Here is a 13,419-nt window from a genome sequence, read left to right as displayed (position 1 = left end):
AAAAGCTGTTTCAATATATCCCAATGTACTGAGAAGTGATTCAAAAATAGATTATAATAAACACTGACTCCTTCATCACCCACTGAGGCCTTTATTACATTCTTCTAAATTTTTCCTATGCCGAAGTCCAGAATAAAAATCTTGCTTGGTGTTAAGATATCCCACAAGAGCTTCCCAAGAGCTTACAGTCTAGGACAAATCACATCAACACATGTAGCTGCTAAGTATTCTGGCTGTCATTACCTGCATTGTATTTACAGTGGATCCTTTGGCTCCCGACTGTACCATCAACTGCAAATTGTTTTCTGGAAATCTCCTGTGGAGACCAAGGGGCATACAAACCTAAAGAGTTATGGAGAAGGGAACAAACCCAAGCATTATTAATAAAATAATAAACCAAAGCAATTCCTATTGAAGGCTGCAACGAAGTGAAAAAATGAGTAACCAACAAACATTTTATAACTTCCAAAGAATCTGGAATATGAACCCATCTTCTTACTCAGGGAGGACAAGGCTGAGGTGGAGAGGCATTACGTGAAGCCTCATGCTGGGGACAGATAGAAAGCTTCAGCCTCCAGAAGTCAGACACCCCTCACTGAGATTACATTAACTTAATAAGAAAGTCTCCAAACAAGATCAGTATGCACAGATGCCTTGATACCAACCTTGTTAATTTCATTGTTGAAATTGTTTACTTTCTCCTTGAATTTCATATCAACCATGTTAAAATCCCTCTGGTCTTTGCAGAGATGGGCATCCTGCCATTTCCCTTGGACCTCCTCACAGGATGCTGTTTCTGGCAAATTAAGAGCAGCTCTAACAGCCTGAAAGTAAAACATGAAGGTTTTTAGGTGTTAATACATGATTAAGCAGGGTAGGATTTCAAAATTGTTAATTATGGAAGGAAAAAAAATTTGCAAACCACACTTACTTCAATACCACTCTGCCTTGACCTTTCAATGATTTTTTTTCTTTTGTGGTCTGCTTCAGGTTTAACCAAAATATCTTCAATCCCTGTTAAAGAAGACAGACAGAATACAAAGATCTAAAGCAAAAAAGAATCAAGGAATGAACCACATTCAGTCTGAGAGCAAAGAGCTGGAAAAGAAAGTCAAAATTAAAGTTATAATAATTGTTAAACTCAGGCTAACTGCAGATTGCTAAGAAAAAAATTTGAGTGGCTTTTTGATGGAGAAGACATCAAAAAACCATGCAACATCAACTAAGCATTGAGGGTGCAAAATCAGCTCCTAACTTAAGAAGTCTTAATTCAACAGTGTCTAAAAAATCTGAATTGGTGCACTTGCACAAACAAATGGTTTACAGGCTAGCCACATCCTCCTCCATCCACACTGAAGATCCTATTAGCTGAACTTTGCCGAATCTGGTATTTCCTAGCTTTTTTTTTTCAAAAAGATAAACTCAAAATATAGACCCTTGTGATGACAGGACCAGGAGAACAGAACAAATTAAAGACTGGAACCCTAACTCCTAGAAGCTGTTCGTAAGGAGTCTAGACAAAATGGTCACTGCAGTGGCTGTGTCACAACACCAAATCCCATACCCTTGCTCCAGTCCCACTTCTCTTTTTTTTTTGTTGTTTTAACTACCTACTGATCCCAGGCTTGTTATCTTTTCCTAACTAGGTTTTGCACCCTGTCTCTCAAGACATATTTTCCATGTCTTACAGTCAATTAATCACCTTCCTCACTTCAAAAGATATCCTTCCCTTTGCCTTGGCTCACAGCAATCTGTTGGTTCCTCACTACTGCTAACAGTTGACTGTGCCTCCATAACCCTTGCGTGAGTTTGCAAACTGTAATGAAAAGTCAAACATTTACCCAAAGTTTTACAGAAGAATGAGATAGGCAAGACCTGACTAATAACCCCTCTAAGTTCTTCCATCTTGCTTTATCAGTTGTTCTGCTTTCTATGCAGTAATTCTTTCTCAGAGGAGTAAAGGTAACAGATTCATAGTTTTTGATCTAAACAAAACTTCAACACAAGACATTTAGACTGTGTACACTTTGATTAGGCAGGACAGAAGAGAGAACATGTTGGACATACTCAAGACTGTACTTTCTCTTTATGCTCAGAAGGCCAACTATGCACTAACCAGAACAAAAAAAAACAAAAGATCAAAGAAAGGCTGGCAAGCAGCTGTCCCACTCAAGGGCAGTCTTGCAAAATTTTATTTACTTAGCATGTATTATGCCAAACAATGTCCAGTTTATACCTCAGGAGGTGCTGCAATACAGCATGGGTGAACTAGTCCTGCAGTCACTCACCCAGTGTAAATCCCCTGTACAGCTGCAAGTAAGCAGTAAAGAGGCGTCCCAGGCATGTCAGCACTTTCCCACTGGTTTCACCCCCATAGATTTCATAACAGCAATGGACCAGGCCATAGGCAGAGCTGCCAAAGTGAGCTTTGTCCAAGACTCCACACAGTAATTCCCCATTTCTAATAACAACCTGAAAAATAAAACACAGCTATTCAGGAAAACAGAAATCTTGATCTTACTATGACCTCTACAGGTTTTTCTGTGTAAAACTATGAAAACAGGTTTAAGTTTAAAAAGTCACATATTGGTGAAGAGTTAAATATGGTTAGATTATCTGTACTTCCAGAATTTTTATAGCAGAAATAAAACTTCCAGCACCATCTGTAATTTTCCACCTATAAAGTCCAACAACGAAGACACATGGCCTAACAAAAGCAGATGGAATCTGCATCACTCAGGATCAGAACAGAGAGTTTTTCCTGACCTCTAGGCCTATCCTTTAATCATCGCCTTCTGGCAGTAACTGCTGCTAAATATGTCTTTAACTTTGTCATCTGCCTGCTGCCCTTCCCATCCCTCTACTGTGCACACCATTTGAATACAACACAGCCCAGCCCAACCTCCAGAGTTGCTGCCCTGGAGTCGTTGCATACCTGAGATTCACACATTGAATCAAGATTTAGACATCTGTTTGCAGGTCCCTTTACCCAGGCTCTCCCACCAATCTTAGCTTTCCCAGTCAAATTCAGTGGAACATGGTTGTCTGGAATGATGTTTATTAACAATGTAGAAACAACCTATAAAGAGGCAGGAAGAGTGTCAGGAACTATAAGAAATTAAAAGAATTCAGCTAAAAGAATCAACTTAAAGAATTTGGAATGGAGGAGACAAGTAACATCCTGTATGTATTTTCTCCACTGACAACAAAGCTCTGAAAGCTTGGAAATCTGACAAGACAGGAATATCCTCCTGCTACTCCAGCCTTTGAAAGATCAATGGGCTGAGACACATAATTATTCAGAAACATATGGCAGCAAAGATTTTTCCAATAATTAGATCTAAATTTTACAAAAATTAAAGAAAACCCAAACTAGAGCTGTCTTGGGCTTTACAGGAAAAACTGGCAGAGAATTTTCCCTACTCTGCTCTAAGCCATAATACTTGGACGGAATGTTAAACTCTCTTAAATAGCAGAAAATGGAGCAGTTACTTGGACTCTACAGATATTACATCAACCTAATGATGACCTCAACCAGGAAGTCAAACACCAGAATACTTAACTACAGCCTTTAAATTCAGAGATTTAAAAGCACTCACTGGCATAACCTAGTTTACTATGATCAACAAATTCCTTTCCTGCTGCCATGCCTGAGACCCACACCATTACACTTCTCTCCGCACTACTGTGCAGAGCAGCACCTCAAAGTACTATTCTAATTCTGTCATTTCAAATGAAAGATGACTCTCACAGCTGGATCAAACACACCAAGATCTAAGTGGTGTTGATCAGACGATGGGATTCTGGCTTTTGAGATACACTCAGCAGCACTAGTGTTAGCATTAGTATTCTGCTTACTTTGGAACCAGCAGCATTCTTTGACCCAGTAAGTCATAAACTACCTGCTTTCCCGTCCATAATCGCTGTGGTTTCATAATGGCAGGAGGAAAGATTTTAATTCTTCCTTTTTTGTCTGTCAGGCCTCGGTAAACAAGCTCCATGTATTGCTCTCTGGTGAAAAAGCAGCCCCGGATTGTCATGCTGACTCCAGAAATCATGTGATCCTGGATCAAGCCAGGAAGTGGCTTCCCATCCTAAAGACATAACAAGAAAAAGGTTTGGGGGAGACAATAAGCCATGTGCTACCAGTTCACAAAACTAATCTCCCTGGATAAAATCACTTTGTAAAAGTAACTTGTAAGGAACTTGTCATCTCAGCACAACTCTCTAGTAAACCTCTTCTGGACACTGACATTCAAAGGAATGAGATGGTTTGGATGTGCTGGGCCTTCTTTACACAAACAGAATCACATGTAGAAACAGAAGAGAAATCATGAATAAATCTCTAAAAATAAATAAATTGAATATTTTTAATTATCTCATTTAACAAACATAAAACCAAAAGTGATTTCATGTAGGAAAAAATCTATCTGACAGTTCTACTTGCCTTTGGCACAAGATACTGTTGATCAGTAAAGGCTAAGGTGTAGGCTTCTGCTCTACCCAGCTCACTCTGTGGGAAATGGGCATTCATTTCATCACCATCAAAATCAGCATTGTAAGCTTTGCAGTTGGCATAGTGCAGCCTCAGCACTTTTTCTCCGGGCAGGATTCGGGCACGGTGAGCCTGGATGGAAGGTCTGTGCAGAGTGGGCTGGCGGTTCAGTAAAAGGACATCTCCGTTTTTAATATGTCGACACACCTGCAAGAGAATTTTGGTTGCTGCCTATAAGGCATTTCCATGCGTGGCTCAGAAAGGACTGCAGTTTTAAATACACACACATACAAAACACTGTCTTTCTAGTATTAATGTCCTGCACAGAACTTGGAGAGAATCAAGACTGCTTGCCCCTGACTGCCCTCTGCTCTCCACCAAACCACATATTCTCCATTAACTCCCACAAACCACAGTGATCAAATTGAGTTAACTGCAAGAAAGCCACGTTCCAGTAATCTCACCTGTCCCTTGGCAATATAGGGATCAAAGACTGAGACAGAAAGAAAATGATGCCATTTGTAAATGAGAAAACAAGCTGTTTATCCAAAGCCCTGAATTGATACCTGCCACCATACCCCCAGCCCTGGACATCCTAGGACAAGTCATATGACCCCGTAGCTGAAGCAGAGGCCAGGGATCTCTGAGTTATAATTTCATAGAATTTTAGGGATTGGAATGGACCTTACAGATCATCTAGTCCCAACCCCCTGCCCTAGGCAGGGATACCTTCCACCAGACCAGGTTGTTTAAGGCTTTATCCAACCTGGCTTTGAACACTGCCAGAGCTGGGGCATCTACTACCTTCCTGGGCAACCTGTTCCAGTATCTTACCACCCTCACAGAAAAAAACTTTTCCCTAGTATCTAACCTATATTTCCCCTCCTTCAATTTGTACCCATTGCCCCTGTCCTCTCACTGCAGCTCCTAACAAAGAGTTCCTCTCTGGCTTCCCTTAGGCCCCTTCAGATACTGGAAGGCTGCTATGAGGTCTCCATGCAACCTTCTCTTCTCCAAACCTTTTCAGGTTTGGGTATAACACAGTATATTCTTACCTGGAACAGACTCTCTCAAAACAGTCTCAATTTCTCAGTCAGTAACACCCATATATCCATTTAAGTGACTGTCAACAGGAGTATAAGTTCTTTGCACAGTCTAAATACTGTTATATTTACCTCTGTGACAGGTTCTGAGAGAACTAACATCACAGAAATACTCAAGTCTTAAATACTAAATCTCTACTATGCTCCTACAGGGGTAATACACAACAGACAACGTGAAAAACTATTCAACACCAAAACTTTTGCCCCAGCAACTGAACAGTAAGTTCTCAACTTTTGCAAAAGATGGAGATATGGTTGAGAAGTTTCAAAGGCTGATTAAGCTGTAGCACAGAGAAAAACAGCTGACATAGAATCACTTAGGTTGATAAAGACCTCTAAGATTATCAAGTCCAACTGTTAGCGCAACACTGCCAAGGTCACCACTAAACCATGCCCCTAAGTGCCACATGTACACGTTCTGTACAAACCTCCAGGGATGCTGATTCCACCACTGCCCTGGTCAGCCTGTTCCAGCTTCACAACTCTTTGGAATAAATTTTTGCTAACATCCCATCTAAAGGTTTTGTCAACTGTAAAATGAGATGGCAATGGGAAGATGGATCCCAGGTTATAGCAGTCAGTGCTATAACACAAAGCACTCCAGGTCAGTGTCCCTTCCAGCATAACTGACACAGAACAGAGGACTCTTACTTTGTGCATCCTCATGGGCACCCCACTCCCAGAAGACAAGTCACATCAACTGCTTGTGTTGTACCTACTCTACAAGTACACTGAACTTCAGCCTACAGAACTACCACCAAAAAACTGCTCCAAATAGAGAACCTAATGTTTCGAAAGGAGCGGGGGAAAAAAAAAGTGAAAATCTGCTGTTAAGGACAGGGAGGCAGAGGGACATAAAAACATAAAGTGAAAGGAATATTGTATCTTCCATACTGCTAAACATCTCAAGAATAGCTAGCTACAAAAGCAAGACTACTCCATGTCTTGGCAAGATGAATGCCACACACTGTATTAAAAGAAAGAGTAAAATTCATGATGGAAAAATGGGATTTAGAATTTGGAAAAGTATCTTTCTCCCCACCCCTCAACTTTTTCTCAGCCACCTATTAAATGACAGGATCATCTTGTCCTGGCAGTCTTGGTGAGTGGGACAATTAGTATAATTATTTAAAACAAACCCACCATAGGTGCAGGAAGGCTCTGACAATCCCTTTGTCATACTCACAATCTTCAGTCCTGACTGGGGAGCGCCTGAAGAAGGAGTGAGGAGCTGCTTAGCGATGGCCTCCCTCTGGGTCAGGCTGGTTGCACTCAACACCGTGCGAGACCCGTCTTCATTAATGACCATGGAGGCCCCAGGGTGGACCTTTGGGCCATTTATGACAGCCTGCCTCAGCTCTTTGACATTCCAGGGAGTGACTGGCTGAGGATAAGTCAGTTTGGTAGCAAATACCTAGGCAGGAGGGGAAAGAGGCAAGAAATAACATGTTGTTCAACTTTGGCTTACAACTGTAAAAGCCACTGATAAAATAGAGTCAAATGTTAACTGATACAATGTAAACATAAATTACTTTAAGCCCTTGGATGCATCTCCTCCTCAATCTATTTTCATGCCAAATGAACACTTATCTGTTTTGAAATCCTCTACTGTAAGAATAAAAAACAATGTCCATTTTTCAATTTCCCACTGCAGTATAAAACTCAATTAGCAATTACAGAAATGAAAGGATGATTTTAGATTCCCCAAACCAAATGACAAATACAGTGAAAAAGCACATTGTCACCAGGCCCACTATTTACCAACAGGCAAGGAGATGAGATGATACAATGAAAAAGCTCAAATTGAGGCTCTGTGTGGTTCAGAATCTTTCAGGATTAATGAAGCTGGTGACATTATTATGGTCTTTTTCTTAAAGGCTGCCACAGCTGTTAGAGAGTACAAAGATCACAGGAGAAACAGGATCTACTTAGAAAGTTTGCACCAACTCCTAACCCCAGGAAACAAGCACAGTTTTTCTTTTGAAAAAAAAAAAATCTCAGATATGAGGTTCAGTATAACAGTAAGAATTTCCTGCTCTTCAATGCTCCTTCCTTATTAGCACACTAGTAACATACAGCTAGGGCACGCTGGGGAGGAAGGATTCCAGAGGAGTCCAAAAATCTCTACATTTTAAACTGCTATGTAGCTGAAAGTGTCAGCAGTGTAGTTCAGTCCCCTCTACATCAGAAAGAAAGTCCTTGATTTATTCTCACCATAGGAATGCCAATCTCATTGGTGCCAATGTACATGTCAGGGCAAATGACTGATCGGGCAGCAAAATCCACACGTTTTCCCATCATGTGCTTGCGGAACAGCCCTTCCTTCTTCTCCAGCAGCTTTGAAAACAGAAGTCAGTGATTAAAACGTGAGAGAAATGCACCATCAGACAGATTCTCCAGATACTACAGTGATGAGCATGATGAAAATGCCCACACACTAACCACGAAGAGTTCACTTTTTTCCTATTCCACCAGCTTCTCTTGTTTTAACTGTCTGTGCCAGACAAGGTCCAGTGTCTCTACGATTCTGCCTGCTACCCACCTGACGGATACCAGGGTATTTTTCTGTTGTCAGTTTGTCCATGTCACTATCAAACACAATGTTGACATGGCTCTGAAGACGTATCCAAGCATTGTACAGCTTATCTGCAATGCTCTGTCCTGGAATTATTGCCAGCACAGAACGGTCCAGAGGCTCATTATCCTCTCCTGTCACCTGCAGAAACAGAAATTAGAAACTTGGACTTGACTTCACAAAAAATATCTTCTATTTACCAGACTGAAATTATAGTATTGATTATAATATTAAATATAGAAAATGAAACATTCACCATTATTTTACACCTCACTAAAGAAACTAATTTTTTAAAAAACAAATCCTAAAGAACTAACAATGCAAATTTAACTTTCAAGTTATTACAACCAAGAGCCTCAGCCAGGTCTGCTGTCAAGCTTTAGAAACTGATTTGGAAAACACCACAGCTACACATTCCAGTGGGGTTTTAAAAAATGACCGCTAATCAACCATCTCCTGCTAGGTAACAGTCCTCTTTCCAAATTAAATGTAACTGGTTAGTCAGTGTGTGCTACGAATCACTGTAACTAGAAAATTATATTCCTAGATAAAAATAAGGCAAATATCACCTACATCACTTAGTTTCCAGTTGAAGTCTGTACACCAGTCACATTCAAAATGCATTAACCTCCTGTCAGTCACACGCTGAAGAATGATCTCCATCTAGTGGCTATATTCTGAGTAACTACAAATGTTTTCAAAATGTTTTACATTTCTGATGTAAATCAAGTTCAGAGAAAACTATGCCCAGTATCAAAGAAGCCTGAATGATACAACTGATGGACAAATATGGAACGAGGAGGCAAGCTGACATACGTTATTATTTACCACTGTACAACCATGTGAAGTGGTCAGCAGCAGAGAAACATTAATAAATCTTATCTGTGATTTTTTTCTGTTCTATTTAGATGGTCAAAAAATAACCATGATCATAATTGGCCCTGCTAGGCTTAGAAGCTAAAGTGGCTTTTTTCCCCTGCACCATTTTTGATGCGATGAGACACTGGCAAAGTTTTATCGTGAACTGTTAGTGCTGTACATATTTTGTTCTCCAGAAACATACACTAATCTAATACCAAAAGCCATGATTTAAACAATCTGACCAAAATGTATTTTCCCTTTGCACCAAGAAGATGAAAGGAAAGAGAGGAATGAAAAAACCAACCCCAACTATGAATAACATCTCCACTGGCACATGCCCCAACAGCCCAGGCAAAAACAGGAGACCTGAACTCAACCCACGTATCCAAAAAAGCAAAGATAAGCAACAACTCTTACTGTTTGGTTTTCTTCGGCAATTTTTATTGGCTGACATTGTTCTTTTGCCATGAAAACCAAGAGTTTCCTTATTATTTGGGCATCTTTCATCACAGCCTGCAAGTTCACAGTCTGACCATTAGTGAACAGCCGATCTCCAACACGATTTACGGGACGATACCTATGGCACATCAAAATTACTTTAGAAGATTAAAGCCACCGAAAAGCAGCATCATAAACCTCATTCTAAGCTAAGTCTCCAGTGCATGAAAATAATTCAAACAAACCAACAGTAAGCATTTAAAAATTCATGTACTCTACTGGGACAGTCATAAAAGAAGAATGATCCTTAACAAGCAATTCTACCAGTACTATACAGTTACAACATTCTATAACCATTTAAAATACTAATACAACAAGTTTTTTTCATAATTAGTATTTCAGTATTCTAACAAACTCATTTGAAGTTACAACAGAACTTATCATCAATTTCTACTGTCATTTTCATTATTTACACACTCCATGACACTTCAGCAGACAGTGTCTGTACTATAGCTGTTTGCACCTCCAACTCCTGTAAAAAGTGTGTGCTAAACCTCATGATTTCTCAAACGTTTTGGAGGAAAAATTTTACCTTGAAGGTGGAACCACAAGCAGATCTAAAAAAAACATGTCTGGACTGAATCCTGAACTCTCATCATGATCCATTCCAGGGAAGAGAGAACGCAAAAAGAAACCTAGAATGATAGAACAGAAAAGATAAACATATCATCACTGCTGTTGTTTGGGAAACCAAACCCCCAGATGCACTTGGTCAATCAAGTTAAAAGAATCTGCTAAGCCAAACACTAGTGAGGTTGTTTAAAATAAAAACATTTAGGCAAACTTTAGATAGAACTGTCATCGCGTTTTTTGGTCACATATGTGGTATTTTAGAATCAGCTCTGAACAGAAATACACACTATAGCAACAGGAAAAAGCAAACAGCAGGAAGAAAGTTTCCAGCTACTAACTGTGCCTGATTCATGAAACTGCTGTTTTTTCCTGGCAGCTGTAGACAGAATCAGTACAGACAACTGAAGAGAAGAGATTGGTGAATACATTCTCAGTCTTTAACCAGTATAACTGTGGGGAGTGTTAGGTGCAGCACCATATGAAAATCACATTCTCTGTAAGCAACAGTCATGATCTGTGGGAAGCCACAATTTGAGAACAGGTAATCAAGTTATTAATTGAATCCAGCTCTCTGCACCCACTAGCTACCAGTCCTCCTGTCACAAACCCTATCCTGCAGCCAGGAGCCCTTAAGGCAAAAGGCAAAGATTCGACAAGAAGTTCCTACTGGAATATTTGCAGACTTTGTCCACTAAGTAGTACAGAAAACAAAGTTACATTGCTTTTAAAAACCATTACCTTCATTGTTCCACAGAGCCAGGACGTATTCCTTGGCAGTCATTGGTGTCAGGTATCCTCTCTTCCCTAACTGGCTTTCATCAATACCTGAAAAATAAAACATAAAAAAGTATTTACTAAAAACATAATCACAAGAGGTTACTCTTACAATGAGAAGTGCTTCTAGCTCAGAGAAGGAATGGAAGTACATGCAAAATATACCAGCTGACATTAAAATTCTACATTAAAAATCTACATTAAAATTCCCACTAAAATGTTTGTTTTGGGAGTATGAAATTAACTACTGAAAGAGCCTTCCCAGTATGGAAAAACGAAGCCATTTTTGTGACTAACGGATAACAAAGAAACTGACTGAAACAAGACTCAATTTTAGCATCTAAAGTGAATGCTTTATTTAACTCATGGTGAGCTGGAACGCTTCTTCAACTGATCTTATCCACTGACCAAAATACAAATCAAGAGTCAGCCTGCAGCAGGGGAACACAGAAGTGGAATTCAGGTCCTAACAGTGAGATAAAGGTTCCCATGAAATACTCAACTGGAGGAGACAATAGCACCAGTCAGCAATCCACCTATATTCTAAGTTAGAGTCTAGGCTAATTGTACTTTGGAGAGGAAGGAAAACACAGGATTTTGCTTCTGAAAAGCAGAAAGATTTTTATTTTTTTTAAAAAAGGGCACAGGTTTTAGGTCTCCATTTCCACTTCTCTTGCAGGCCCTTGTGTCCCAGGGAAGCTAGAGTACATGCCTCAAGGAAAAGCAATTCTCCCATTATATGGGATAATATGGATTCTCTCAGATAAAGTCTCCTACTTTTCTTGTGGCCAAGGCCCAGAAATCCAAATCTTTCCACACCGAAACTTCAATTCCCCATTCATCTGGATAAACTTTCTATCCCTTAAACACAAATGCATCAATGCCAAGGTTAAAAGCACTTGCTCCAAGACCCAGATGCAACACAGGCTGTGCAGAATGGACATAACTGTACGATCCATCCTATTTCAGAAGACAGAACACTTCACATTGTGCTTCTTCAGCCACAACTCCGTATTTAAATCACAGAGAAGCAACCTTTTCTCAGGGCTAAATAACACACACAAATCCACTTCAATTCTATCTCATTCTGTAAAGGATCAAGGATACAAAAGGGAAAGTGATTTAAACACTAGGTTAATTAAGCCTAGAAAGTTTCCTCTTTCTAAGGAAACTCTTTAATAACAGTTAAGATTACCTGATTTTCTTTCTGAAGTAAGGTTGGTCATCTTCCTTCTAGTTAATTTTTTACCTAGTTGGTCTGTTTAAAAAATCTAGCAGAAAATCATCTACCTGCCAAAAATTAAGTGTCCCAAAACCACATTAGAGTTGACATAGGTCATGATTTTGTAACTCTTTTCCTGACATACTCAAAGCTGCAAAAGCACAGAAGACTCCCAAATAGAAATTCAATAGAGCTGGGCACTCCTCTACTCCTGAGCTTACTAGTTTATTTACATTTTTTACAAGAGAGTCACAAGTGCATATTCACTGCGAGGAATCTGTGCTCCTTACATGCAGGAAAATAAGTGCTAACATATCAGAGTATAAAACAAACATTTTACCTCCTGGCTCATCCAGAATGCCTTCCTCTCCTGACTTATGTAACACTGTAGAAGGATAGGTAACTGTCAGCTTGCTGTTATGCTCCTTTCGCACTAGTGACCTCCTGGCTCTTAAAGAGAAAAAAAAGAAAACCAAAAAAAGGCAGATAAAAGTTAATACAAATCCTCACTGTATTTGACTTCACACCAGCTATTTATTTAAGTTTAACTTACTTGCAGTTTGGGCATTTCTTTGAACTTGTATGTGCTTTCCAGAACTCTGCTATCAGCTTGTTTCTACACTCACACACGTTTTTGACCTGATAAAGAAAAAAAAAAAAAAGACACGAAAACAATAAAAATAAATTAAAACACCTTATATGAAGAGTTCATTAAACATTACACAATTAACATTAACGATCAACACGAACATTATTAGTATCAATGTACAGATACCCCTGTACTAATTTAATTCAGGCCTTGATCGCTAGTGTTCTTCCACCATCTTCCTATATCTGCTGGAAACACACCCCTCAGTACTCACCACCCTCCTCTTTATCTCATAAATAGTCTTCATTTTTCAAGTCAGTACTGAAATGTAAAGCTTTACTCTAGTGATGATTTAAGGAGGCAAAAGTATGATAAAAATCAATTCTTTCGACTGCTCATGAATATATGATTTACCAGGTGCTTAAGGTTAGATTTGAAACAACTGATTAAGGAATCAAGCTTGGCTTATAAACAAATCTGCTCGAGGATCTTAGACTTTTAAATATCCTCTTCATTAATATTTGCCTTTACTAACAATGTACCTGAATCTATCTTTAAATGTAAATTAAAATTCAATTGCATATATTGAATAATAGACTTCAATTACAACAATTCTGCAAATTTGCTGAACTCATGAGTTCTCAAAATATGTTCTGCAGCTCAAAACAGCTTCATACAGAGAAGTATCAACATCCACAGGTAGTGTCCTGATACCAGTATCAGACCTTT

General features: G+C 39.3%; 1 protein-coding gene across 1 annotated transcript in view; it reads right to left on the bottom strand.

Moving 5' to 3' along the window:
- POLR1A (polymerase (RNA) I polypeptide A, 194kDa) overlaps nucleotides 1–13,419 on the bottom strand; it is a gene marked incomplete at its 5' end in the record, with an annotated part of 32,154 nt that overhangs the window by 15,820 nt on the left and 2,915 nt on the right. The window contains 15 exons of the mRNA XM_009080241.1: nucleotides 244–342; nucleotides 666–824; nucleotides 932–1,014; nucleotides 2,289–2,472; nucleotides 2,936–3,079; nucleotides 3,903–4,094; nucleotides 4,448–4,702; nucleotides 6,785–7,012; nucleotides 7,813–7,935; nucleotides 8,141–8,314; nucleotides 9,446–9,611; nucleotides 10,065–10,167; nucleotides 10,844–10,930; nucleotides 12,442–12,551; nucleotides 12,655–12,740. Of these exons, the coding sequence (XP_009078489.1) occupies nucleotides 244–342; nucleotides 666–824; nucleotides 932–1,014; nucleotides 2,289–2,472; nucleotides 2,936–3,079; nucleotides 3,903–4,094; nucleotides 4,448–4,702; nucleotides 6,785–7,012; nucleotides 7,813–7,935; nucleotides 8,141–8,314; nucleotides 9,446–9,611; nucleotides 10,065–10,167; nucleotides 10,844–10,930; nucleotides 12,442–12,551; nucleotides 12,655–12,740 (2,193 nt within the window). The remainder of the gene's footprint in view (nucleotides 1–243; nucleotides 343–665; nucleotides 825–931; nucleotides 1,015–2,288; nucleotides 2,473–2,935; nucleotides 3,080–3,902; nucleotides 4,095–4,447; nucleotides 4,703–6,784; nucleotides 7,013–7,812; nucleotides 7,936–8,140; nucleotides 8,315–9,445; nucleotides 9,612–10,064; nucleotides 10,168–10,843; nucleotides 10,931–12,441; nucleotides 12,552–12,654; nucleotides 12,741–13,419) is intronic.

Source organism: Acanthisitta chloris, unplaced genomic scaffold, assembly GCF_000695815.1.
Source record: "Acanthisitta chloris isolate BGI_N310 unplaced genomic scaffold, ASM69581v1 scaffold16158, whole genome shotgun sequence".
NCBI classification, from domain to species: Eukaryota; Metazoa; Chordata; class Aves; order Passeriformes; family Acanthisittidae; genus Acanthisitta; species Acanthisitta chloris.
This window is presented reverse-complemented; position numbering and strand designations above follow the sequence as displayed.